The following is a 27,881-nucleotide window of genomic DNA, read 5'->3' on the forward strand; positions in this document are numbered from 1 at the left end:
TTTCTGCCCCCTTCTGGTGGTTTCTAACCAGATGTGAGGTCAGTTCAGGTGATTTCTTAATTCTGCACATGTGGGGCAGCTAAAAACCACCGTCAATATTCCCTTTAAGGGATGAAATGATCAGTTTGTCTTAAGTGTCTCTTCAGATACCAAAAAGTTAAAATAATTTATCAGTGTTTTACTGCATTTAAGGGAATGCTTTGCTTTGAGGCCCTGGTGCTGAATTTTTTCTGAATTTTTTCTTCATCATACGGTGTTTTATAAAAATGTCAGAATTTATTTGTTGTGTTCAGAGATGGAGATCCAGGCTGTCAGGCTGCTGAGAGTCACGAAAAGCATAACAGCCCCAGAAAAGGTTGGTGGTGACATTTAGATTTTTATTTTGAGGATCATTAACTGCGCTGCGATATAAAAGCTTCTACATTTGTTCGTTAACCTTTGGAACAAATATTCAAGATGTTGTTGAACCTGTGATAGTCTTCTCCGGTGCCAATTAGATCATTTTCATGCAAGCCTCAGTGTTTTGCAACATTTGTCTGAGCTATACACTTATTGCTCCTTGCAGGGTCAGTAACAAGTATCAGCTTCACCGTCAGTTACAGTATTAGGAACAAGACGACACAGTATTACAATGACATTTTCAGACTCACACTAACACACAGTGTTCATTTGCTCTCATAAAATCAATGTAACGTTTACACGCAGGGCTGTTGAAACAGGGAAAGCATTTGAGTTGTTGCCTCCTGGACTTTTATTCAAACAAATCTATTGTGCCTGGTTATTACGTTTTGTACGAAATACATTCTGTTTTAGAGCTGCAGAACAATAAAAAGATCAACATGTCCTGCCACGTGCATTTATTCTCTCCCAATGAAGAGTTTACACACTTACAGTGTAGCTCCTAATCAGTCAGTGCCACCTGGCCTGGAGAGGAGGAGGCCACATGAGATAGAGTGGCAGTTGCAGTCACTTTGTATGAGGTCTTTTCCTGCTCTTCCACAAACACACTTAATCCCCTCATATCACTCACAGGCATTAAAAACCAGTGCTAATGTAGCTGTAAATCTACCATCCAGGTGAGCAGTTGTAGGAGTCAGCTGATGTAACACTTGAGTAAATTGTTGATGTTCAGCAATCGCTGACGTGTATGACAAATTTCAGCCCTTTTAAGGTAAATTATCAGCATATAGAGAGACAGGGCCAGGCTTTGGTTGAAAATGAGAAATGTTTAAAATGCTTTATAACGGGATTTGCAGTTGTAATAAGATCTTTTGGCTTTAGCACATCGGCCCATCGTCATCTCACCTCAGTCTCCATGCTGCAGGCTGAAGGTGACGATGACCACAGGAAGGACACGAATCAGGATGACTGTCTCTGAGTATTTTCTCTCAGTCAAAGTCACAAAGAGTTCATTCGTCATGTTATTTAAAAAACGCTCAGTCAAAACAGAAGTAATGCATTTGAAGTGTTTGTACTTATCGACAGTGACTAACAGAGATGGACTGGTTCTTCCCTCACCTGGCCCCATGTGAGGCATCACATGGATCCGGTTGGCTCCAGACAGACCAGCCAAGCAGTAAACGCAATGCGTTTAAAAATGTGTTTGACTATGTTTAAATTGGTTGTGTATATGTTGTGTTATTCTCCTGCTGAGAGTAGAAGTTGTATTGCATGATGAAGCCATGCTGCTTCACCTGCAGTCAGGGACCAGAAGGGGGCAGCAGAGGGCCAGGCAGGGGAGTGGGTGGCTCGGAGGGAAGCTGCCCGCTATGGATGCTACAACAAAAAGAAAAAAAGGAAACTGCAGTAAATTTAGGGTTTTAGTCTTTCCTTGCATTTAAAAACCACTCAACAGACCTATTTTGTTCCCAAAAAGTGAACGACCCAATTATCAAGCGTGAAGTGAAAGAATCAGGCTCAGTCCAGGTCCTGGTTTAACTGAGAACATGATTACCTACAAATTAAAATTTCACTAAGCTGGGTGACTCATTGAGTGCGAGTCCTGATGTTGAAGCCACAATGCCTCAAAATGTGTTGCAAAAATAATTTGATGAAAATAAACGAATTTGGAGCGGCACAACTAGCTGTTATAGTTCAGCATTAGTGACCCTCTCCGAGCATTTTCCCGACAGATACGTTGCTTTTTATTTAAAAGGAAAAAAATAGAATAATTTATATTTATCTATATATACAAATGTCGGCCAGTGCCGTGTTATTCCATTTTTAATATCTAATTTCGTGATCTCTCAATGAGGCCAAGTTGCGTGATTTTAATCCGCGCATGCGCATTGTGACGCACATACAATACGCATGCGCTTCGTTGCCCGCCAGAAGCCAAGAAGATGAAGATGGCGGAAGGAGCGGATGAGTCCTTTCGGAGTTAAGTCTTTCAGGGTTTTTCCTCATTTCACTTCCGATGAAGATGGCGGTCAGCTGTGATGGAGGAAGGAGCGGATGAGTCCTCTCGGAGTTAAGTCTTTCAGGGTTTTTCCCTCATTTCACTTCCTTCATGATGCTGCGGCTTCAGAAAGTCGAGCTTCCGGTTCAGCTATCAGCCAGAAAGCTAACACAGCTGACGGTCATCTGCTAACTGTGGCCACCATACATCTGTATGATCTGTGAATGTGTGTCCACAAAACCTAAATAAGACTTAGAAAAAAGATTTACAAATGACCTTGTACAGCTTGTTGGTTTTAGCTGAGATTTTTCAGTTTGATGCAGTCAGTCTACGTAAAACTTCCAAAGAAGAAGAGAGTGAAATTCAATAACCACATTAAAAATCATCAGTAAAATTAGCTGAGGTTTGAAAGTTTACTTCATGGTTGCTCTTGTAGGATTTACTTACAATTTGTGCAAAAACAAAGTGCAAAAACTTCCCTTGATTTTCACAAGTAAATAACACTCCAATTTATTTTTTGGTGTCAGTAAAAAAAAATGTGTTGAGGTCATTTTGAAATCTTCTGAAAGTTTAATTCTTTCTCTCACTAATCTTTCAAATATCACTCTAGACAGCTCGCGTGTCAGAGCTTCCAAATATTGGCAGAGGTAAAATCTATCATCGGATTTTGTGTGAAACAAATTCAAAAAGCTTTTTATGTCCTGAAGTCCTGAAGACATGTTGGAGACTTTCAGTAAACATTTATATTTGGGTGTTTGTACTTCATACAGCAGTAACCTGGGATTATCTTCTACACAACTATTATTTTTGTTCATCCCACAAGCAAGATGGACATAAAAAAAGCTTAATATTTCATCATTCATTTTAATTGTTTTCTTCTTTACAAAATAGAATAATTATAAACATAACAGAAGCAGTGCAATATATAAATTGCAAAAAAATTAAAGTAGAAATAAAGAATTATCAGAAGGCAGTGATTCTACTCCTTTTCCTGCCTTCGTGGTCTTGTCCTGACCCCCCCCTCCCCAGCCCCTCATGTAAACAGTCAAAAACAAAACAAACATTGATCTGAAACCGAATTAACTTTAAATAAGGATCACAGGAAGAGCTCACATATTCATGGACAGAAAGATGGAATAAATAGACAGATGAATGGAGGATCAACCAGGAAAATCCTTTCCTTCCTTCGGAGACATGAGGGTGACTGAAATGTCCTGACATGCAGTGGCAAAAACCACACATGCAAAATATAAATCAGGGCACTAACCAATACATGATCTTTTGAAACAGCATTTTAAAGCTCAATTTATTCTGTTCTATATAATTTAAAACAATCAAATTGCATTTCATCAGTATTTCTATTACATCATGACTAAGTCTAGAGATTTAATTCACAGATTCCTCCACATTTCATGAAAAGTATGAAGCGTGAAATAACGGTTAAAGCCGTGAATTATTCTACTAATAACTCATGGTACAAGGGACATTTTAAATGCATATACATGTGACATTTTTCAGTACATTTCAACGTGCCTGCAAAGGCCATTAAAAATGCTCAAGGAAAAGAGAAGATATATTGTATTTGTTGAATCTGTACTCTGTTTTACTCCAACTCAATAAATATGACGATCGTTCCTTTCTTTCTTTTTTCAAAGTAAGTAGGGATTGACTAAGATTTTTCTTTTGCTGGTGCTCAAAGACCTAAGTGGGACTTTCCTACAATAAACTGGAGGCAAAGGATGTCATAAACCTCTGTCATGATTTTTACAGACAAGGTGAGTCTCTTGCCGAGAAACATGACTGTGCAGATTCTCATTTCTCACTGAGGGTCAGACCCTGATGAACGATTTTGTGCTTTTAATTTACACATTTCATTCTGAGAGTCAAACAGGCTCTTTGTGGTGTTAAAGAAAAACCGATATGATCGAGCTGGTGATTGGAAATGATGACAAAGTAAACACCTAAATTTCTTCACAATTTCTCAGGGAAGATGAGGGAAAAAAAAAAAAAAAGCAAAACCCAAAAGACATCAAATCACAACATTACTGTCCCTGTTGTTGCTTATACACAGCTCCTCGTTTAAATAAACCTCAGATATGTTTAGTTTCAGGTCTTAAGTAAAATTGACTCTTGTGCCAAAGATTTACAGGTAATTTGAGTGAAGGAGGCTGAAAGAGAAGAACCGAAAAGAGACAGGTTGAGTGGACGACGTTTAAATAAACTTTTGTATGTAATTTGAATTGAAATGTCCAGCAGCCTCTTCACTGTCATACTGTTAGAGACAGTTCTCGAGCGGCCTGCAGCAGCAATGGTGCTGAGCATTCAGCAGAACACAAACAAACATTATCAAACTTCAAAAGCCAAACATCTCCATCTTGAAAAATTAAGAAACAAAGCCACAGTTGTTCACATTGTTTATCACCGTCCTGTTTTTGGACGAACGTGGACCGTAGGGAACGTGCTTCTGTCACTCACACTGCGCTTTCACGCGTATGTATTCACGATGGCCAATCGACGGCTTTCCTCTGGTGCAAGTTGATGTTGCAAAATGTCAGAAAACACATGATCAACACCTGAAAGTAGTGATTAACACTTCCAAAATGGACAAAAGTTTCAAGTGTCTGAATTTTAAAAGAATATAGACAAAAGTCACCCCGCAGCAAAGGTAGTAGGTCCATCCTATTTCATGAATGGAGGGAATCGCGCTTTTTGTGCTGGTGTAAATGAAAACACTCATCAATGATTTTAATGGAGGTGAACCCACAAAGATGACTGCCCGGGTTTGACTTTCCTGCATGGCTTCACTGTGTAAGAGGGTGGAAATGCTTGACAGGAGAGGGGTGCAGCAAGCTGCCAAATGGGTGGAAGTGTGATGGGAGGACAGCAGGCGAAGGAGGTGTTGGAGGTGGCAGGCTAAATTCCACCTGCAGCCCGTAGGGGGCGCCACTCCCACAGCTCGTTGCACCACAGTTGGAGTCATGAGAAACAGGGGGGACATCTTGCGTGTGTAGCTGGAAGAAACGGGAGCCGGGGAAGCAGTGGTCATTGTGGCAGGACGGAGGGCTCTCGCAGGCACACTGGGAACTCAAAGTGGAGGGCGGGGGACAACGGTGATCGGAGCCCGGATCCTGGAGGTCGTCCATGGGCGGCAGAGAGAAAGGACAGTCGGAGAGCTGCTGAGGACAGCCGTCTCCACACAGCTCTGACAGTCCCATCACCAGCTCGCCATCTGAGCAGATGCAGAAGGCACAGAGCGATTAATAAAACAGGTTTACAGTGAAACGAGTCCAGTATGCTTGTGTAGATAAGAGATTCATTACATTCAGAAACCATTCATTGGCTTTCATCGCTCTTAGATGAAAGTAAAACACGTATTTCATCTTGACAGAGATTTTTTTCTTTAATTATATACTATGGTATTAGTGAGAAAAATAAAAATTACACATAGTAAATAGTTGAATTAACAGTTGTGGAAATAATATTCTTGTACTTGCTTAAGCCCCCTTGAGTTGCCCTTACCTGCCAATAAATTAACAACTTGGACCAATTTATATGTATTGCCAAAACACAAAGGCCCAAGGGGGAATTAATTCTTCAGAAACTCCATCTGTATTATCTATAAAGAAATTTATCACTGCATAGCCAGAAGATGCTGCATGGCCATTTCCATTAATCCTGCTCTTCTTGACTTCAGTTAGAATTTGATTGTATACCACATGTAAAATATTTTAATCCCAATCACAACTCGTCTGTTCTCTTTACCTGCAGGCCCAGCCTGCTTTCTGTGGCCTGTGTGGTTGAGTTCATGGTTTTAAGAGAAAGCGGGGAGTTCGCCTGCGCCGGGGACGGCCCTCCTCCTCTGGAGCACCATGTCAACGTGCACAGCATGCCCATCATGTCACATACGCACAAACGCAAACACAAAAATACAGATACACATTCATGCATCGACAAGACGTCAAGGACAAGGACACAGGGAGGACAAAAAAAAAACAAAGAAACACATCAATAAATAAAAAAAACGGCCATGGGAGAAACAGAATTAAAAAGAATATGTGATGTCAAAACAAAAGTCGAACCATGCCATTGAAATAAAAAGTTGGAGGGACAAAATACATTGCACTACATATATAACAAGATGGGTAACAGAAAATGTGCCTGATATCATTTAAACAGTTAATGTACAGATGCACAGCTTCCCGATCTAAAAATTGTCAGAAACAAAACCAATCCCAGAGGCACACTGTGTCTTTGTTATGTGTTGAATTCAAAGTGAAGCTGAGTGCTCCGTGTCGACCTTTGCTGACCACATGAGGTCCGTTCAGGTTCATGTTTTAGGTCATTATAGCTTAGAACCTTGTTGTAATGTCATTTGTGGTATGAATTCATTTTAAAGCTGGGCAGAGTGAAAACTACTTCACAGATTTGACCCTCACTTTAGACATTTTTGAGAGACTTCCACTGCATTACCTCGTTTGTCCAGGTCCAATTTAGACTGTGGAGGTAACGGGGACTCCAGCTGCCCAGAGCTCAAGGAGCTGTGAGACAACAAGCCGGAGGCATTGTTGCTTCCTTCCAGCTCTCCAACTTCCCCATCCTGGTCTCCATCCTCCCTGAAACAGAAAAAACAATCACTGTCAACACCATGAACACATGCGTCAGCAGCTGAAGTTATCATACAACTTCATATTGAGAGCAAAATATTGTTATTGCCTTTAGTTTCAGAATCCCCAGAAACAAGAATCATCTTGGATGGAAGACCTAAATCCTTGTTCTCATCCTCCTACTGAAATATCTGCCGCCGTCCCAACATCCCCGAAGTACAGCACAGGCCAATAGTTTGGACACACTTTCCTATTCATTTGAATGAGAAGGTGTGTCCAAACTTTTGGCCTGTACTGTAAGTAATTTGTTTTGATGCACAAATCATAAGAAAAAGAATTCTGGTTAAAAATAAAACTCCACATGACTTTTTTTCTGCAGACAATAGGCCTGTTAAATCTGGATAAGCTACAGATCACAGAGTTATCACGGGGAGTAATTCTACAGCAAAAGCTGTCACACAATGCCCTTTTGTAATTTGGGTGAAACGACCCTTTAAGGCCCACAAGCAGAGGAGAGCTCACCAAACGAGTGTGAATGCGAATTCCTTTGAAGAGGTTTCACTTCTCTAAAAAAAAAAAACAGCTGCTTACATAAAGTAGATCATATGAGGAGGAAGTTTTTAATGATGATATACCCAGTGGATTGTTGTTAGCCTTTGCTGACTGAAACTACAACAAATGAATGATCAAATTGATAAGAAACCCCCTCATGAAACAGGTTCTCCAAATAGGACTGTCATACTGAAGATTCAATAGGAAGTTCAGACAAGCACGTACAGGAAATCCCTGCAGGTACAAACAGAATAAATTATACCCAAAGAAATATAGTCGGCCTGTTGCCCCCAAAAGTCCCTTTCTGAGTGATTTTATATTCTATGTCTGGACTCCAGCGTGCGGAAAACCAGAAATTACAGTAGTGTTGCATTTTCTATGAGGGAAAATGAATAAACTTAAAGTATTTCCCATCTGGCGAGCAGCTTCTTCACATCCTAGCAGTAGTGACGCTGCGGGGAATTTACCGTAGAGCCTGGCATGACAGATGGTTGACCATTTTAAGTCACACCGTGCTTGAGAGCGTTTTAAAAATTTCATGTATATCAAGCAAATCAGCATCCTGAGTGTGACTGTTCATTAGTGTCCCCCACAGCTCTACTCACATGCTCCCTGATTGCAGGCTGTATTTCTTTCGACTGAGCCTAGTGGCCTGCTGGGTAAAATACTCGTGACGGTCAGACTTCTTCCACATGTAGTAATATTCCACACATTCGCCCACAGAGCGCGTTCGTACCTGAGGAGATGGAAGAGGTAGTTTTTTTTTTTTTCTTTGCGTAAGACAAATGTTCTTTCATTAAATATTCATATGGACACATTGGGTACATCGTCACTTATGTTTGGACAATATATATTAACTGTGTGCTCACCTTATTAGCCTGAATTAGGTGGAAGTTTTTCCCATAAACTCGATAGCCGTGCTCAAAGTTCCTACACTCCTCCTCACTCCAGGCACACAGCTCATCTAAAGAGAGCGGGGGGATTATGTGCAGGTCTACATTTATTTTTAAGATGAATATCACCAGAGTTTTGTGCTGCAGGTGATTAAAAGCGATGCAGCAACTGTAAAAACTGCCCCTCGGCTTTGAGCTGAGCCAACAGAAAAATTACACCTCAAATGTATGGTGTACGGCCAGGGCCGCCTCATCTTACAGAGATGGGCTCGGACTTAAACTGCAGATTCATTACCAGTGTTGGGAACATTACCTTTACAAAGTAATTAGCTATAATTACCAGCTACTTCTCTCAAAAAGTAACTGAGTTGGTATTTGAGTTGCAGCATTATAAAAGTGAAAGAAACTATTGAGTTACAATTTTTTTGTATGTACCAATATTATTGAACTATAACGGAACTTTAAATTCAACAGTTTATTCAATTATTTAAAATAATAAGTTATCATGTGGCTGCATGATAAGTGCACCACTGTATCGCTCTCTGCAGTATCCTCGCATAGAAAATGACTTTCTTTTTATATCATGCTGTATGTCCACTCACTTCACCATCAGACACCCGCTAAATGAGCAGTAAACGCTACTATTGTTTCCAAGTTGGTGTGTGAGCCCCTCCTGTACAATTCCTAACAGGGTCTGTCACTTTGTATGATTCACAGAGCCTTTGTTCATTTACATTTGCAGAAAAGCTCTCTCACATCAGCAGCATCAACAAATGTGGCATCTTTTATCAGAAAAGAGTTTCTGTGAACGAACAAAGCAGACCAACAGAGTAAAACTCCCGATGAATCATGAATAAGAAGTGTGTTGTTGTTTAACAGAGGAATGACGCCTTTAGTCTCATTAGCGACCTCTTACGCTGCAGAGTATTAAGCACTTCAAAGTTCAGATGCTGCTTTCCTTATCTGTCAACAGGTAGTGTTTGGAGAACTGCAGCACACTCTTTCTTCACAACAAAAGTCACACAACGAACAAACAGGAAGTTGGAAAGCCCGAGACAGCAGAAAGGTTCTTACCACTAAACACCTTCACATTGAAGCGTAGTCGTCTCAGTGCTTCTTCTGCATTGAAGTTGCATTTTATTAATTCATACAGTGCCTAAGATTCAGAGGGAGAAAAAATGTTTTTTAAAAACTTATTTCTCCAAATGTTTATTGATCAGAAGCCAGATGATTTCGCCAGCTCAGTCGATATTTAAACTGGTCCCCAGGTTTCATCTGCAGCGCAAAGTCCAGTTAGCATACCTGCTCGTTGTCTCGGACAGTGGTCCCCTGCATCAGTGTGCATGCTGGCCCCTCCTGGCCACGTGGTCTCTGTGTATTCAGCAAGAATTCCTCCACTTCCTTCACCGGCAGTACACCTGGCCTCCACAGCAGCTGGTCGTCACTGCTGTAGGCTGGGGGTGGAAAAAAAGACAGCAGTGAGAGGAAAGAGATGCGGTGGACAGGGCAGAAGACGTGGATTACTTTCTACAGGCTTCTTTACCTCTCTCTTGATGAGTGTATGGACTGAATGGAGGGATTTTTGCTTGGTACATAGAGCCAACCATGATCTCCTGAGAAGTAAATTGAAGACCAAGTCAGAACTCACATGTCATAGAAGTGAATAACGGCAAAATAAACGCTGCATGGTTTGGTTTGACAAACTGGTCTTTTCTCTCGATTGTATAAACCAAACAGAATATTGATCTCATTCATTTAATAATCAATATTTTTGCTGACCAATCAAAACCAGTAAACCAGTAAGTCCTCGGGGTTAGTTTAGGTTAAGGGGTCACCTGACTGAGCGCCGTCACCCCAGGACTGACCCAATAATCCTACGATGTATGATAGACTTAAACTATCTTTGACGTAAACTGATTCAGAGACACCGTGTCGTCTGTAATCGCTGTCTGTAGCTACCTTGTGCTCGTCGTTGGAGGGAACAGAGGCATTATCAGAGTCGTCATCTGATGAGCTGACTGATGTGTCTTTGTCTCCACCTTTAGAAACAACACATCAGGAGGAAGGACCAGGTGATCATTTCAAAGAGTGCACAGATCCCATAAGGCGAATACGTGAATACAAACTTCAATGGCTGCTGGTGGAACTGAATGTGATAAAGAGACAGAATGGATATGAAAATAACAATTCCATATATTTATATCTGTAATGCAGTATAAAATACAATTCAGGGAGAAGCAGCAAATTGAAAAGAGGAGAACCAAAGAGGGGAAAAGGCCTCTCCTGTCATCTACCTTTAGAGAAACTGCGTTCTCAGACAATCGCTCCCAGATAAATAAAAGGACAAAAAACCAGCGTCCATCACATTTACTATTGTATGATTGTGTTGAAATATATTGAAATACTTGCACAATTTGTACAAACCAATAAAAACACTTTGAACACAAAAGCAGCAAAAACAGAAGCTGCCACATATTAAGTTTTCCTTCATGTCTGTGGATTCAGCACCGATACTGTCCCTCATTTCAAATGTGATCCCAAGGGGAAGGGTTTAGGAACATATTGAAACTGCCTCAGTTCAGAAAAGTGTTAGTGTGTTTGACATCAGACACAGAAAGCCACAAGTTCTGTCGCAGCAAGCAAATTCAAAGGTTTCATCAAACAACTTAACCTAATAAAATCAGGCAAGTCAAGCCACTGAAATGCAGCAGAGTTAAATGTAACAAGCTGCAGTCTCAGAAGAGCAACTGAGAGAAAACAGTCCACCACAAATAGACGGTTCAGAGAATGTCCCTTCTTTCATTACAACTGTGCAAGGTTTCATCCGAAAAAGGCCCCAGAGTCTGCAAGTGGATCTAAACCTGCTCCATTTCAACCAAACTTTTATTTTGTTAGTAGAGATCACCAATGTTATGCAGTCGTGTGTATTTTGTGTGTATTACCTTGGAAACGGCGGAGTAGATCTGAGGTGTTTGAGGTGACTGAGGGGGTGAGATCATCAGCTGATGATTCTTCTTCCTCCTCCCCGGGAAAGAGATCTTCAGTTATCTGATCCTGAGCAGAAAAGCAAAAAAGGAAAGAGCAACAGAATAGCTCAATATAGCAGAGCTCAAACATCTAGATAAACTTCTCTTTCAAAAGCACCAGCTCCATTAATGCAACTAAGATTCAACACAAATGAGCTATTTATGAGATTAAGGATATCACATGGGGTGCTCTTGGAGTTGGTGAGGGTCATCCTGTTCATGGTTGTGTCCTGGCACATCAGGTTTAAGGTAACGGATGCTAATAAACTCAAAATGAACCGGCAGGCCTGTGACACTCTGGTGGTGTCAGACAGCTGGATGCCGTCCCAGTTTCACACACCATTGTGGACTATGTCTCATCCCCAACTCCACGATGTGCTTAAGACTAATTCCACCACGGACAACCACAGGAAGTTATCAAACTTTACAACTTTTCCCTCAGAGTGCCCCAGTCATTGTGATTCTTGCTTCTTTATTTTCTATTTATTTTGCTGTGCAATTATCCTGCAGTTGTCTTTGTCTGTTCTTTACACATTTCTATTTTTATCTACCACATAGTCTTCATAAAGCATGCTTTAAGAGCCAATATTGACATCTTATGGATATGTCTTTTCTATATCCTATATCTTCATTTTATTTTGAACATAATCTTACTCTCTTCTCTTTGTTGATACATTTTCCTCTTTGACATAACCCAATTTCCCGATAGTCCTCTGAAGATTTGAATGGGGCCTCACATTCATGCCGGTTCACCTTGCATGGTATCTCACCTTGTCCAGTGTCATGTCTGGCAGACTGGCAGACATGTGACAGGTCTCCTTCTCTGGATCTGACACCGTGTAGCCATACAGAGCCAGCAGCTCCTCCAAAGGAAGCTCACTGGCCTGCAAACAGAGGAAGACAGAGACGGGAGGAGACAGATGGTAAAGATAATGGAAGGAAACCACAGAAACAGTTACTCCCGTTTACTCAGTTACTCCCACATTTTTGGAGAATGACCTCTAGATACCTGTCTGTCCAGTAATCTCGAGGGCACTCTTGGCATTTTTGTTCCACCTCTGCCCAAATACTTCCATAAATCTCCCTCAGTTTGCAGCGTCACTGTCAACAACACGTCTACTCACATGAATCGCTGCTTCAGATTTTGGGGAGGAATTAACTCATTAAAGTTGTGCAGATAACTCAGTAAACTAATGAAAACCAAATGAACAGCAGTGTGTTTTATAGTATATTTCTTGTACTCAGACAATGTTTGTTCTGATCCAAGTTTTGGAGTTTTGGAGGAGGACAACAATCTCAGCTGTAATATTTAGATATGATGATTTCTCACCATCACAGAACAGATGTACTATGAAATTATAGAACAAATGGCTGTGGTGCCGCTTTATTCTGTACTTGCTGGTGAAATTGCGCCGAAGAAAGTTGACTGAAAACACTGACAGATGTATCTAGTTGCAGTATACTGCGTAGTTGTGGCTAAATAATGTTTCTGCATGCAGGGATAACCTGGAACTAAGACTGCCTACAGTGTTCAGAACACTTTAATAAAGTCTCTTTAGCTATTCAGCTCCCGTAACCATACAAAAACATGTGCGCTGACATGTGTGCGGCTCAACTTGACCATACTGTGTGCGATTGTGTTGCCATCTTCATGGGGCGAGGCGAGCTCTCCTCCAACTCCTCTAAGATCTGACGTGACTCCTGCTTCTTCTGCCGGGGGCCTTCATCGCCGTTCCTCGTCCTCTCTCCACCAGGCCAAGGCCTAAACGCTTATCTTCATCGGCCTCTCATCCACCTACAGACACACAAACACACATGTACACAGCCGTGCATAACAACATGGGAGAGTCTATGCCTCTCCAGCACATGCACACACAACCGTGGGATCAAACAGTAGCTGATCCCAGTTCATCCCATTACAGCTCAGCTGACTCCTGACTTTTAAACCACCTGTGTTTAACCTCTGAGACCGGCTGCTGTGACCCGAGTGTCACACAATCACACAAAGCTACAACATCCTGCTGATCACCTCTGATATTTAGCTTCATCTACTCCTCCACTGTGACAACAGGAGCACAACCTGCTTTCACACACATTCAGACTGGAGTCCTTGATGGAGGAAAAAAAAAAAATCAGTCTGAGGCTACAAAAGCCTTCAATGCAGAAGTGAAAAGAGTAAACAGCACTTGTGTGTGCTACAGGGAGCCCATGTGATGGTCTGGATCGGACCAAATGTCACACAAACGTCTCGGCGGCGGTGTGACCGGCGGCGCTTTCCTGTGACTTGGTGCTGAACGCCTCTTCCTCCGAGCGAGCGGCTCAAGAAGGAAATAACTTCTTATCAATGTTTCCGAGAGAGACGGAGGGGGGGGGGGGGAGTTTTTGTTTTCTTTTTCTCTTTTCTTTTCTTTTGGTTTTTGTTTCTTCTTCTTCTTCTTCTTTTTTTTTTTTTTAAGCTACTCGTGACATCTCTCCCAACTTTTCTCCGGTCCGACCCGGAGTAGTTCAGCACCGCCGGGTCCAGCCCAAAACCCCGCCGGGCCGCCTATTGTTTTCTCCGGGTCTCCAGGTGGGGTGGAGGGGTGGAGGGGGGGGAGGCACGGCTGTTTGGAGCCGAGTAACACGGAGAGAGAGCGGCGATACTCCGGTTCTCCATTTCTGCCTCCGTTCCGACCCCCCTCCCCCCCAATACACACACAGAGACACACACACACACACACACACACACAGACACACACACAACCCCCCTCTCGGTTCCTAATGCCCCCCGTAAGCTCCCTTTCACCCCGGCGCTGACCGGCCGGACAGACCGCTGACAGCGGCCTCCCTGTCGGTCCGGTTTCGCTCCGCTTTGGTTCGTTGCATTCCTCGTTTTCGCTCGCTTACCTCCGCCATTCCGTTTCTGCGCAGGCTGCCTATTGCCCGGATGTTGTAGGTCTTCTCTTTTACTGCCTCAACGATTCAGCGACAGCGACCGAGACTCACTTTGGTGCACAACTATTAACAAATTAGGCTGTTGTCGTTATTATTATTATTATTATTATTATTATTATTATTTGTGTCTCTTTTCGCAGCCGATCCTCTCAGTTAAGAACAACTTTGTTTCTTTTTGTTTCTTTTCTTTTTTTTTTTTTAACAGCCTCCTTTCCACTTTCGATATTAATTGTAAAGTTGTATTTTTGCTTTGTGTGTTTTGTTTGTGTATGTTTTGTCTGGGTTTAGTATATAAAATAATAAAGAGTGAGCACCAGCATTTTCCAACAAACTTGAGTATTTCAGAAATGTATGTATTTACCAATGCCAAATATCTAAATTAGTTGAAAATCTGTTGTTCTTATTATTTAACATATTTTATAATGAACACACAAATGTGTTTACACCGACTGAGAGCTCATGTATTTCTCCATGTGACCAATGACATGTCTATGGTTACATATGTTGAAGCATGTGATGTATGACTGAAAGAGGGAGGGGGCAGGACTTGGCCCCAGCAGATAAAACTATAGGACTCTGTCCTCAGCTGCCTGTAGTGCAAAGACAGGAGAGGCAAAGTTAAGGCATACGTTGACTACGCGTGATGTTTTCCAGCCAGATCCACAACAACGGAGCTATAGTTGGATAGGATGATGATTTGTTTTGATCAACCAGAGGAGAGACACATGAAGCCAGTAGGCATGAAGACAACAAAAACACCAAAGAGAATAAATGACATCAATAATTCAGGATCAAAACAGGAAGGTAACTCGTTGCTTGGCCAATACTTAGAATATATTAGATGAATGATTACATTAAGGATAACAGTTTTGGTGAGACACACTATAATTTTGTGCCGTAGGATCAATTCCAAGATGGCAAAAGTTACTGAGAAATCAGCTTACCCAAAACGGGAAAGATGTATTGAAGCCACTCTGGTCTCAGTTCATCTGCAACTGGATCTCATTTTAAGATGGTTTTGATTCCTTTGTGGATCAAAGCAACAGGTTAGAAAAAAATTCTGACCACTACTTTAGAGGTCGTGTTGTACTTAGCTGGAGCTTATTCAATTTAAGTAGTTTCCTTGGACATTAAAGCACACTCAAAAATGTGTGGGTGAAAAAAATACCTTCACATCAAGACACAAAATGTCCAGGAAGGACTGACTGGTCCCTCCATGTTGGACCTCACATATAGACTACACATCATTCGAGTCACTATGTGCTGTAATATAACAACATGACTTTAAGTTATTAACCTTATGTATTAAAATGAAAACAGTAGGATCACCAAATGTCACTGATTGCAACCACTGTATGAATAATCTCAGATGCAAATATGTGTGAAAAAACAAACTGAATTTGCATTCAAAATCAGTCTTACTGCCAAACACAGAAGTTGCTTTCAAATTAGTTAGTTAGACCAATAATTTTACAGCAGGTATTAATTTATCTGCATAGTTTAAAGAGTCATGAGCATTAAAATACAAGGCTACACAGCAGAGCTTACAGGAGAAGTGAATACATTTCTTTGTTTGAAAAGCTCCAACTCGTGAATACGCCAATGAACATCTGTGGTGGTAATTGAAGCGCAAAGTAAAGTAACTGACAGCAAAATATCCACGTGCCAAGTGTTAAATGAATGAGAACAGGATATGATATGGCAACCTCACATAAGCTGTTTGAAGGACACGCTCTGTGTTCAAAACTGCACCAGATATGGATTTAGACCGATTAAGGAGATAAAATCATGTGTAGAGGCTGGGGAAAAAAGTCTTTAGTGCAAAATGCTCAAATAAACTAACTAAAGCTCAACTTCAGCTACAAAGTGATATTCATCTATCAACATTGTGTTGACTATAGCCTGTAATGTCAAACTCAATCACACAAAGGGCCAAAACTTATAGCACACATTAGGTTGTGGGCCAAACAGAAAAAACAAAAAATTTTAATAAATATATATGTATTGAACAGACTAAAACTAACCAAGTTTTGAATGAAAACATGAACTGAAACAGACAGAATGCTGTATTTTGCCCCCCAAAATAAATAGACAGATAAAAGCATCTGATGTTACAGTCTGTGCAACTGAACCGTTCAAAAGTTTGGAAGAAGCATTTGTTGTGAAGGTTTGACTGCTCAGTCTCTGTCATTACAAGGCCTCCTTCATTTTGCAGTAACCATAAACCCTCCCGTTCTTTCCATCTTTTAATTATCTCCACTCCATTTGTCCAAAAGTATTTCAACTATAATGTCATGTTAAATCCTTTGCTTATGTTTGTTTCTCTTGACTTTCTGGTGAGCAGTGATCCTTTTTTCTCCGTAACTTACTTACATACAAACGGGAGGGCGACAGGAGTTCCTTTAGATTTCTCTCCACGAGGGACTGGCGAGCATACGCGAGCAAAAAGAGCAGTGACGTGTTTCCATCAGTCAGAAACGCTATTTCCTACTTTCTTCGTTAATCACTCTAGCTCTCACTCATGGCTGCCCACCTTGAGTCAAGATGGAAACACATCACACAGCTCTTCTTGAGTACTTTGTGCTTAATTGATGCTCTGAAGGTAACAGGGAAGCTCTGAAAGGGAAAGGCAGCGTGTGCAAATACTGTTACCCCGATATATTTGGTGCTATGTCAGTATTTCTCTCTACAGCACGTGGAATGACAGGTCAGTGAGGACTATCCACAGGAAGTTAAGGTTACTACAACAGCCTGAGAGCAAACTGAGAAACTCAATGTGCACGGGGAGTTTCTTAAAACATTTACTATTCAAACAGCTGAGAAACAGACGTTGAGCTGTTGTACAGAAATAAATCATGGTGCCTGAGGCAATCTCTCACCCGAGCAACTGTTCATCTCTTGCAGCTTTATGGGAGTGTAATGAAGACTTCAGTCCACAGGGAGGAGTATTAACATGTTATGGGCTGAAAAGCAGGAACCAGGCAGTGATGCGTAACAGATATTCCCCCGTTTGTGTTTTTAAAAAGTTGTTTCCGTTCTGTTACGTTCTGTCGCTCTCTCTTTGTGGAATTTTTCCATAAAGTGCACTAGTTGCTGTCATTCCAAAGTGCTGTGTCAAAACCTATAAATAACACATACCACCATGCCTTCATTGTTCGGTCTGTGGTGCATGAAGTAGGCGCAGTGAGTTACATTGCAGTGCTTCAAAGACATTTTGCCAAAGAGAGCAGATAAAAGATGTGGACACGCAGAGCAGAAAGCAGACGACCGCGACGATTACGGACATTCAGACTTTGAGATGTTTGAGCACAGACGTTCATCCTGTTTTCTTTCCTTTAAAAAAGCATGTTTTTCAATTGCTCTTGCCTATTTAAATCCCGATGCCATTGCTCGAGGTGAGAAGAGGATGGAGATTTGAGGACTGTGGCAGATCCAAAAGCAGGTTCAACCTGTCCGCCTGAGAGCTTTGCTAACATGCTCCTCTCAGAGTTCCTGTTCATCTGCTGCAGGGTACAAGTCAAACCTCATGGGTCGCCATTTTGTCCCAGAGTGCGGTGTCAATTAAAGATGCTATGTCACCATCAGTAGCACTGAAGAGTTTCTGAACTCTCTTTCTGGCTCAGTCTGAACCCACTTGACTAAGAGTTAAACCTTTCCTGGATCTGTCAACAGATGATGTCCACACGCTAATAAAATCAGTGCCTACAGCATGAGTCACCATGAAAACCACTGAGTCGTCACAAGTGCTGCCACAAAATGGGATGTCATCCATATGTCACAAGAAAGCATGACTATTTATACCTCCACCTGAGGAGTGAAAAGCTAAATTTGTTTACTTTGGTTTATGATGAATGACTGAAACTAACATACTTAATGGACGTATATGATCTAAAGAACATTAAACGAAGTTCGTTGCTTGATTTGTGTTTGTGTCACAACTATATGTGCCTTTTTATTATATTACTGCCTATTTGGTAAAGGTAAAATCCATCATGGACTTAAAATGGACTGCACTGTACTGCAACACTAATTAAAAAACATAGTTTCAATTTGGTGTTGAGAAGCTGAGCAGCAAAGGGGGAACAGAAGACATTTTAAACAATCCTTCATGTCTGCTCAACCAAAGTTAAAATAAGCACTTTTGTTGTTCATAACTCAACTGAAGACACTTGACACCTGAACCGAGGGTTTATTTCACTTCCTAGAAATGACATCGCATTTTCTGTTTGATTGACTGACCAAAACGGTCAAAAGTCACTGTGCAGACCAGCTCAATATGTCCACAATGGCAAAATGACTTTCCAAGATGAATACTGCAGTCAAATATTAAAAGTGGTTAAAACAAACTTTGGCTCCTCTCTGCGATTAGAAGAGGTTGATTGGATTATAGCATCCATTATTATGATATCCATTGTGTTTTTAACTTGCATGAATGCTTGATGAGTTAAATAAGCCAAATAGACCTGGCAGTTAAAATCTATGGCACCATTCACAGAGGGTCATTTAGTCATTCAGCACTGCAGTCGAAGAGAAAGCGTTCATGTAATGTTATATGGAAACACCTTTTTGTCGGCCAAACTGTGACACGTCGATTGCATTGTTTCAACTCATAATAGCTCTTTGGATCTGCTGCTGTGGCAAAAACAAACAAGTTAGACTCCACATCCTCATATTAAACCCTTCGTGACAATACTTGCCTGTGAGCTGCACACATTCCTTTCATAAAATTATTCAGGTTATGCATTGTTTCAACTTTCCTTTGTAGGAAGCAGATCTGATTTACACCCTTGGTTGCACATTTTTCTCTTTTACACTTTTTAAAATATGTTGATTGTTTTATAGTGTGCTGATATATACGTTTCTGTTCCTGAGAGAATCATTCTGCTCTTTTATTCTTCATTCTTCATTCATTCGTTCATTCTGCATGCCTTCGTTCATGCATCAAACATAATGAAAAAACCCTTCATGAGGGCTTATCTTGCATGTTGTTGTTTATTTTGATCATTCTATGGCTTGCCCATTTTCTACACCTGTTTGCAGCAGTCTTTTATTCATTTCAATCTCAATTGTGTAAGATTATCTCATATCACTGTAGCTACCACTCCACAAGGGGGCAATGCTGTTCTGTCAAAACTTCATGGCGACATTTTTTTTCTACTTATATTTTTTTTTCTAATTTGTCTTTCAAGAAAGAATATACATCAACAAACTATTGACTTTAATCGTATGGCAGTTTATCATGAGCATTCCTCTCTCAGTTCCCTTTTTGGTGTATATGCTTTGTGCCTAGCTGGCACAGATGGGACAAGAGATTACTGGCAGTGGAGCGGAGTCATAATTGGGCTAATTTTCAGTCTGCTGGCTGCTCTTTTGCCCTTGGGTTCCTGCGTGCATACTAATATTACTCTCTGTCTACACTGAGCATTTTGTGCTTCGATGAAACGCAATAAAAAATATAACAAAAACAAGCAATGAGTAAACAAACACTGACACCAAAAGTGCTACTGTGGCCAAAAAAAAAAAAAAAAAAGAGAATTTGTAAGACTTCCCCTGCATATCTGCACAGCCATTGTTTAGTGACGATTTGGAGTGGAATTTCTCCTCCTCCCTCTCTCTCGCTCTCTCTTTCTCCCACTCCCTCCCCAAACAGGATGTTTGGATCTCAGTGGGGCAGCCAGTACAAAGCTGATGATCAGATAGCGTGGCTGTGGAGTGCCCAGCTCTCCCAGCGCAGTGACAGATTAACTGGGATTTAGGGCTTCCATTTGGATTCCCCACTAAACCAACACACCACAATCGACAACAAAACACAGGAGGTCACACAGCCGACAGCACACTTCCCCTGAGCTGCTGTTGCCTGGACTGTCAAAACCCTCTTTTTATGTACAATACAGCCATTGCAGTGATGAATTTACTAACACTGAAGTCACTAACAATGAAATCAAAAGACATGTCTCTAAGTATCTCACTTTTTTTATATCTAAAGAAGACCATATTTGACATGTTATAAAGCCTTATAAAGCCAGCAAGTGCTGCGCTTCGCTGTGCCTCATGATTCAGGTTGTCATGACTGTTACGTTCAAAGGTGATATCATTAAATAGCAGACTTGGGTTTCCGTGTATTGTGCGGCTGTGCGTGTGAACTCACCACAGTTAATAATCAGATGCCTGCTTGGGCAGCGGCTTGCAGAGCACAGGGTCTGAATCATGAGCACAAGTTGTCTCACGGCGAAACATAGTCACAAGTGTCAGTTAACTAATCACAAAAATAAAAAATAAAAATAAAGGCAGTTTGTTGCAACTATCTGACAAATACGCCAACAACCGCAGATTGCAGCATCACTTTAGTCATTTGTGGGAGTCTTCCAGAGTAAAAAAGGAACAGCAGGAAAACCACCATAGTCAAAGTGTGTTCTGTTCTACTGTTTTATTAATAGTCCCCTTGATATTTACCATAGAGAAAGAAAAGGTTTTCATGGAAAAACTGCTGGACATATTTCCTGTGAGACACAACAAGCTCAAATAAAAACACGGGAGTGGAAAGATGTGTTCTGCCCTCTCCTGTTTTAGTCTCTCTCCACGCTCATGCCCCTGTAGCTGCGTCTCCTCTGTGATTCTCTGGCCAAACTACTCTTTTCCTTACAGTTACCATTTTTGGCTATGATTCACTTCAAGCTGCTCAGGAGCAGATTTGGGGTGCAGGAAACATTTTGTTTTTTGAAAGGTTTGCAATGCGAAAACATGTTGAATGATGTCGGTAAGTTAAAAGAGTAAATATATTTCTATTTTGACCCCGAAGAAGGATCAAAGGAGGTTAAACATGAACCTGAAGAGCATTCATCTCCAAGCTGACTGACACAACTGATTCTCTGTTGGTAGGATTTCCCCACCTCCCTCCCAATATGTACAAAAACCTGAGTGTGAATTAGGCCAGTAAGTGCTGTCATTAAGTCATGGCGCCCAGACACATAGGCCTTTCACGCTGAGGACTCACCGGTGTGCGTGCACACATGCGGCTTAGATACAGAGCACAACTGCCCCACTGTTTCGACCCTCCGTTAATCCGCGATCATAAACAGCCTCCTTTTACCTGCATACAATCATATTAGTTAAGAGTGGACACATGCTGTTTGAAATATTACATCACTACCTAACAGTCGCAGTTTTTCGACACCCTGAATATCATAAATCATAAGACATTACCTCGTAAAATGTGAAACACGCTGCTCACATGCTTTACGGCAGCTTGGCTTTCCAAATGGCTCGTGTTTCACTTCACATACCATTTGACCCAATTTCATTCTTGTATCAATTACAGTAAAAACTTGTGTTTTAAGGACCTTTTTGTATGTTTTGAGTTTGCTACATTGCCAACATTAGCATTGGCAGCACTTTACTTATCAGAGACGCTGAGTTAAAAATCAAAATGTTCATTTACTCACCGCTGATGAACTCTGCTCTGTTCTTGTGGTGGAAAGCAGCCATTTTGTTTTTCTTCTATAGTTAACTTTCTTCTCCTAAAGTTAGCGTGCTAACCAGCAGAGGTGGACAGAGTACACAACTTCACTGCTTGAGTAAAAGTACAGATACTCCTTATCAAATATTACTCCAATACAAGTAAAAGTATTATTACTTTTAAAATATTACTAAAGTAAAAGTACAAAAGTATTTGCTTAAAAAAATACCTCATGAAATACAGAAAAGGAAAGTAGCTTTATTATCATGATGTGATTCTGCTACAGACTTGTTTATAGCTCAAAGTACCTCCAGTTAAAGAGGTTCTACAAGAACCGGTCTGTGGAGGGATCCGGTCCAGTCCAGAGGTGAGAGTCAGTGAGTTAGAGTCGCGGCTCCGCACTTTAGCTAGCTCACCTAATGCTAGTGTAGCTAGCTATAAAGTTAAGTCTGTTTCACCTTAGCTTGGCTCATTGATGCTGGTAACCATGGTAACTAGCAGTCCGGGCTAAGAGGAGAGGCGGTTTTGTTCAATCATCACAACGCAGGACTTTTAGGAGTTTCATCACACTGACTATAAAGCTTACAGCGGCTACAGTTACACTTACTTCTCACACAGTTCACCGGAGAGAGGGACAAACACGCAACACAACATGGCTACGTGCTGACCACGTCACACATTACCCACAAGCCCACCTGCTTAAAGGGGAATGCTCAGCAGCCATGGGACAAGTGAACGAGCCGGAGTCGGATCCCCTAAAGTGGAGCTGTGTGGACATTAACCAAATGTTTTAGCACAATGTCTCATGTGCCACAATGAGCACAATGTGACAGAAACAGCTTGGTAGCTCCATCAAAAAAGAAGAGACAGAGAGGAGTTGGAATGCGTTGTAGTGATGTCCACAGAAGACATCCAAACTCTGGCTACAAGCTAATGTGTGTTCATCTGAATGCAAGAGTTGTTCATGTAATAATACGGCCATGATGTATAATGAACAATGAACAAGTAATGTTAGATGAGCACAAATCTAGCGAGTAACGAGAGCATCAATAGAAATGTAGTGGAGTAAAAACTACAATATCTGTCCTTCAAATGTAGTGAAGTGAAAGTAAAAGTATTCCCCCAAAATAATACTTAATACTTAAAACTTAAAACTGCACTTAAGTAAAGTACTCAAGTAAATTTACTTTGTTACTGTCCACTCTTGCTAACCAGCTAGCCCGAGACCAAATCACTGCAGCCTTCAGTCCACCCTGAAGAAATAGTGCAGCTCAACATATAATAAACTCTTGAACTATAAATTCAACAATGGATGAAAGAAGGCTAACTGGCAATAGAAAAACTTACAAATATTTGCATTAACAATTTTTTCTGTGATAGTTACAGATTTTAAAAATGTGATGTTAATGAAAACAATCAGCCTCTCCAGACAGGGTCACCCAACTGTGAGTTTTAACAATAGAGCTCTGATTGCGATCTACAGTGTTTCTCCTCCAACCCTCTAACACAGTCGGACTGTATTTGAATTTAAAGGCACCATGACTGCCAAGTGAGCAAGTGCTTTCGTGGTGACTCTTCTGTAGAGCTGGCAGTCCACTGAGAGGTCATATCTTTATCTTTTGGTTGGCATCCATGGAAAACAGACCCGGGGTGAAAGCTGCAGAGAAAATATTTTGTTCGACAAAGCCAAAGTGCTTTGAAAATACAAGTTTCAATATGTTTTCTTTCATTCCATCTTGAAACTTGAGGAGTCCCTCAGCCTGGTGATAAGGTGGAGAAATAGTGCAGGCGAGCGTCGCGGTGAAGCAGGGGAAAGTGGAGATGTTAGTGACAGAGCCGAGCATAAACCGAAATGTACGAGATGAGACGTCTGTGTCATCTATTGGGCTGCAGTGCTTCAATCATTTATTTTAAAGATCATTTGTTGAATTTGAATCGCATTTGAGAAACAAGTGTGAGCTGTGAGTGGCTTGAAACGGCAATGGATGTGTTGGAGACATATGTTCACTTTCCTGTGTTAGTGATTTGATTGTTTTTCTTGGGGCTCCAGGGAAAATGGTCCAGAGGTCCAAGGCAAGGGCATGGCAACAGCAGTGTGTGTGTTTTTGTGTGTGAGTAACTACTGAAGAGATGTTGGGGAGATAATGGGTTTGCAGTGAGACAACCCAAAAGCTAACCTGTTGGAAATGATGATCTCAGAAAGCAGACAGTTTGTCGTGTTTATACAGAGGGCACATAAACTACAGACAGGTCTGAATCTGACGAGACCATTGGAGGCTCCTCAGTTTGCGGTTGTCTTGGTTTATTTTCACATCACGTATCCGCGGTAACCCCTATTCACTGCTCCCAGGTTCATCGTACACTCCATCATTAGACAACCCGTGACCATCACAGCCAGCCTTTCTCCCACACCGCTGAAGCATGCTGCTATTGGACCTCATCAGGCTGATCCACGCTACCAGAGCTGCCACAGGACACTGAATGGGTCAGGACGACAGATGTTGCAGCAAATGAGTTGGCCCTGGAGGAGAGGAGGAGACTGCTGCCATCTCAGCAGTGTGCTGGACTGTGATGTGTTGGACTAAACAGTGCAGTGTTGCAGGCCAGGGAGTATGTATTGCGACACTGACCAGACTCAACCACATGTGGCCCACAGCTGCCCAGAACTTCTCTGAAAATCTCATCTGGACAGTTTCTGAAAACGGGATTAATCATGGCTGTGTACCGTTGAGCATCTGACCATTCAAAATGAAGAGCATTAGCTGTCTTCAGACACTGTTTATCCCATTGCACTGTGTGTCCATGTTTTTTATAAACAGTCATTGATCTTGTTGATGGTGTTGGAGTCTCACTGAGGCACATATTGCCTTCCAGATACATCCTTTGGGGTTCTCAAAGTGTATTGGGCTCATCCATAAGACAGAAAGTCATTTTTTAAATTATTGATGGAAGCGGGGATGCTGCCAGGGATTCAGGGCCTCATGGGAAGGCCTCACATCAGGGCAACTGACAAGTCATACAATACCAATAACGTATGTTCCTCATCACTTTCTTCCGGTTGGTGGGATATGGAGTTTTGGAGATTTAATATGAATACCTTGCTAACCGCCTGCATTGATTAAACACTGACTGAATGAAGAGTGAAATGCGCCCACCAAACTACTTTATATTCGTTTGGAGATTTTTTATTGCTAGCAGTGAGTTAAAGTTTACGTAATGATCATATTTTCTGTTTTTAAAATGTAAAGGTCATTCATATAGCTGTCAAATAAATTTGACCATTAAATACCTTCAGGATTTGGCTAAATTAAAATTTAGCATTTTGAAGGTCATAAATATTTTGGTGAGTTTTCTTTCACTGTGGGCTTTCGGGTCAACAGTCACGGCAGCCCTGTCTAATGAGATGTGAAGTGTGTTTTCAGCCTGGGAGCCAGGGAGCTTTAGGATGGCCGTGCCCGATGGCCGGCCTGTCTTATTGTTGTTGCTGGTTGAGCGGTCACCATGGTGGCCTCTACTACCTCTGCAGATCTCTATCGAAATCTTTCTTTATATGGAGCATCACCGTGTCACACAGGCCAGAGAGCCCTCTGTCAGGGACAGTCTGTTAGCCCGGCTGTGACTGATTCACAGAGTCAGTCATTCACAAACACGCCCCATTCATTTCACACAGGCCATTACAGTTGGGTCACATGCTGGGAAAGTACCTCTAGAATTTGAATGCACCCACGTACTCCTGTGTGTGTGTGTGTAACTCTCAGATTACTGAAAGGTTTCACTGTGCTTATCTGGAAACATTTAACAATGAGGACACTCGTCTGACAATGTTATTCATGGATTTGATTTCTTTATATGAGACTTTAGTAATGCGGTGTGGGAATGAAGATCTCTGTGGCCCCATTTTTAGTAGTTTTATTTTTTTTTTAGAATAAACTAATTGTGTAACAAAACCACACAATGTGCTGACACTGGCAATAATCTTTTAGATGAAAAGATATTTTGAGAAACGAGAAAGAGAAAAACTGTACAGGAAAATATATTTCAAAGGCCAGATTAGGACTTTACTTCGTACCACAATTGAAGAAGTTCCACATTCTAAATATTCAACCACCTGGATCAATACTGAGTTTACTTTAAGTTCATGTTGACAATCTGTAAAAAAACATCTGGCGATGAAATTTAGCTGCATTTGGAGGAATAGAAATGGCTTTTTGTCTCCAGCGGTCAAAGAATTGTTGAAGCTTTACTTCATTCTGTCCTGGATTATTGTGATATAATTTATAGACATGCGCTTGCTACCACCCCCCGATCTCGTATACCACTTAGATTTATCACTTGGTGGACCCACAATATCCATCATTGCACTCTATATGGAAAAGCAGGCTGCCCATGAGAAGGTACACATCTTGTTACAAAGCACTCTTAAATTAATTACAAAATTGCTTCACATTACTTGTAGACTTCAAAATGGGTGCTTACTAAAACTACACGTTCCTGAGGCCAACATATAGTCCACCCCAAACAGCTCGCCTGATAACAGTGGCACATTTTAGAAATCTGTTCAAATCTTAAATTAAAAATGGATTTCTGTATTTTTAATTTTTCTTCATCTTAATATCATCTTAGTGAGAGTCATCCCCAAGCGTAAGCCTGAGAAAATAATAATCATAACAACCATTAAGTTTTTTGCAGTTTATTCACTTAAGTGTAATATCGATTATCAAGTTATTTTCATATTAAAGGGCTAGTTTACTGCTAGCAGCTTGTTGGGTTGGTACGAAGACAGTAAAGAGGAAAGAGCAGCAAAGCTCACCTTCAAGCATGCCCGACGTTTACTAATGATTTTGTTTCTTTGTCTGATTCTCTTGCAAATGTTTCTGGGGTTCTGTTTTTGTGGTCTCATTGCTTACTATAAAAGCCTGACCTTACACCGTGAAGATATGGTGAAAGGGGGAAAAAAAGCACGACAGCGACTTTGAAAGGTTGAAGTGATTCTAAATATGCGCTGATGGCATGTGGAGATGGAGTCTGGTCTGTTTCTGTCAGTGGGTTAGCTCTTTCTCAGGCTCCCGCTGCATTTCTTCAGAGCGCTGAGGGTGTGGGGTTGGGGCAAGAGCAAGGGAGGTCTCTGGACTCAGAAACATCAGTGGCGAGGCGGGGGTAGTAGATGGTGTACGATTGGTGGTCAGTGGGTCATGTACAGAGCAACACACAATCGACTGTGATCATTTGTGCCTGTCTCAAGGGAAATATACCTTTGACCCAAGAGACAGACAAAGTACCGCCAAGACATTGAAATTCCTGCATGTAAAGGGTGCTGCATGCCCCCCAACCCCCCCCCAGTGGCCGCCGCCCACTTGATGTGTGTGTTCAGCGAACGGAGTCACGGTTTTGGTGTGAAGGAGAAATGACAACAAAGAATACACAAACACGGACACATGTGAACGGGCACAGACATGTATCATGCCCACAGTCACCTTATTTCCTGTTTAAATTCACACACTAATAAGTCTTACACACACACACACACACACACACACACACACACACACACACACACACACACACACACACACACACACACACACACACACACAGGATTCCTGAACAAGTTTTCCCAGACATCAGAAAGGCAGTTCTGAGAAAATCAGGCATGATTGTTTACATGACTGAGGTCCAAGTTATTTTTAACATATTTTGGCAAAGCAAGGGCTCAAAGTCTGTCCAACGTCGACAGCCCTCTATCGTAAAGAAAATAAATAACGCCATAAAGATCTTGACGTTGTTAGCTCCATAGTAATTATGTGACAACCCACTGAGACATTTTAAAGATGAAGGAGTCGTGGTCAAGAGTCAGCTATGGCACGATGTTTATGAGCACTTAATGCTATTTTGTGGTTGCAAACTTCTTCATATTGTTCTACTGCACGCCAAGAAAAGTAATAAATTATGGTATTTGAGTCATACCACTTCCCAGCTACAAATTCCCTAAGATGAGTATTATGACCCTCATCTTTCTGT

The 27,881-nt window shown here is 41.4% G+C and overlaps 1 protein-coding gene across 2 annotated transcripts; it reads right to left on the reverse strand.

Moving 5' to 3' along the window:
- Nucleotides 1-3,256: 3,256 nt before the first annotated feature.
- mier2 (mesoderm induction early response 1, family member 2) lies at nucleotides 3,257-14,500 on the reverse strand. Of its 2 annotated transcripts, none has more exons than XM_029501032.1 (13): nucleotides 13,503-14,500; nucleotides 13,100-13,268; nucleotides 12,244-12,357; nucleotides 11,390-11,501; nucleotides 10,407-10,486; nucleotides 9,991-10,060; nucleotides 9,750-9,901; nucleotides 9,522-9,603; nucleotides 8,424-8,518; nucleotides 8,160-8,290; nucleotides 6,869-7,011; nucleotides 6,161-6,257; nucleotides 3,257-5,627 (listed from the first exon to the last, which is right to left on the reverse strand). In XM_029501032.1, the coding sequence occupies exons 2-12, from the start codon at nucleotides 13,124-13,126 to the stop codon at nucleotides 6,202-6,204; spliced, it is 1,062 nt and encodes a 353-aa protein (XP_029356892.1). In that variant the 5' UTR covers nucleotides 13,127-13,268; nucleotides 13,503-14,500; the 3' UTR covers nucleotides 3,257-5,627; nucleotides 6,161-6,201. The 2 variants fall into 2 exon arrangements, with proteins under 2 accessions (XP_029356892.1, XP_029356893.1); XM_029501033.1 differs by having other exon boundaries at nucleotides 14,360-14,495.
- Between the last annotated feature and the right edge of the window lie 13,381 nt (nucleotides 14,501-27,881).

Source organism: Echeneis naucrates, chromosome 4 (assembly GCF_900963305.1).
Source record: "Echeneis naucrates chromosome 4, fEcheNa1.1, whole genome shotgun sequence".
NCBI classification, from domain to species: domain Eukaryota; kingdom Metazoa; phylum Chordata; class Actinopteri; order Carangiformes; family Echeneidae; genus Echeneis; species Echeneis naucrates.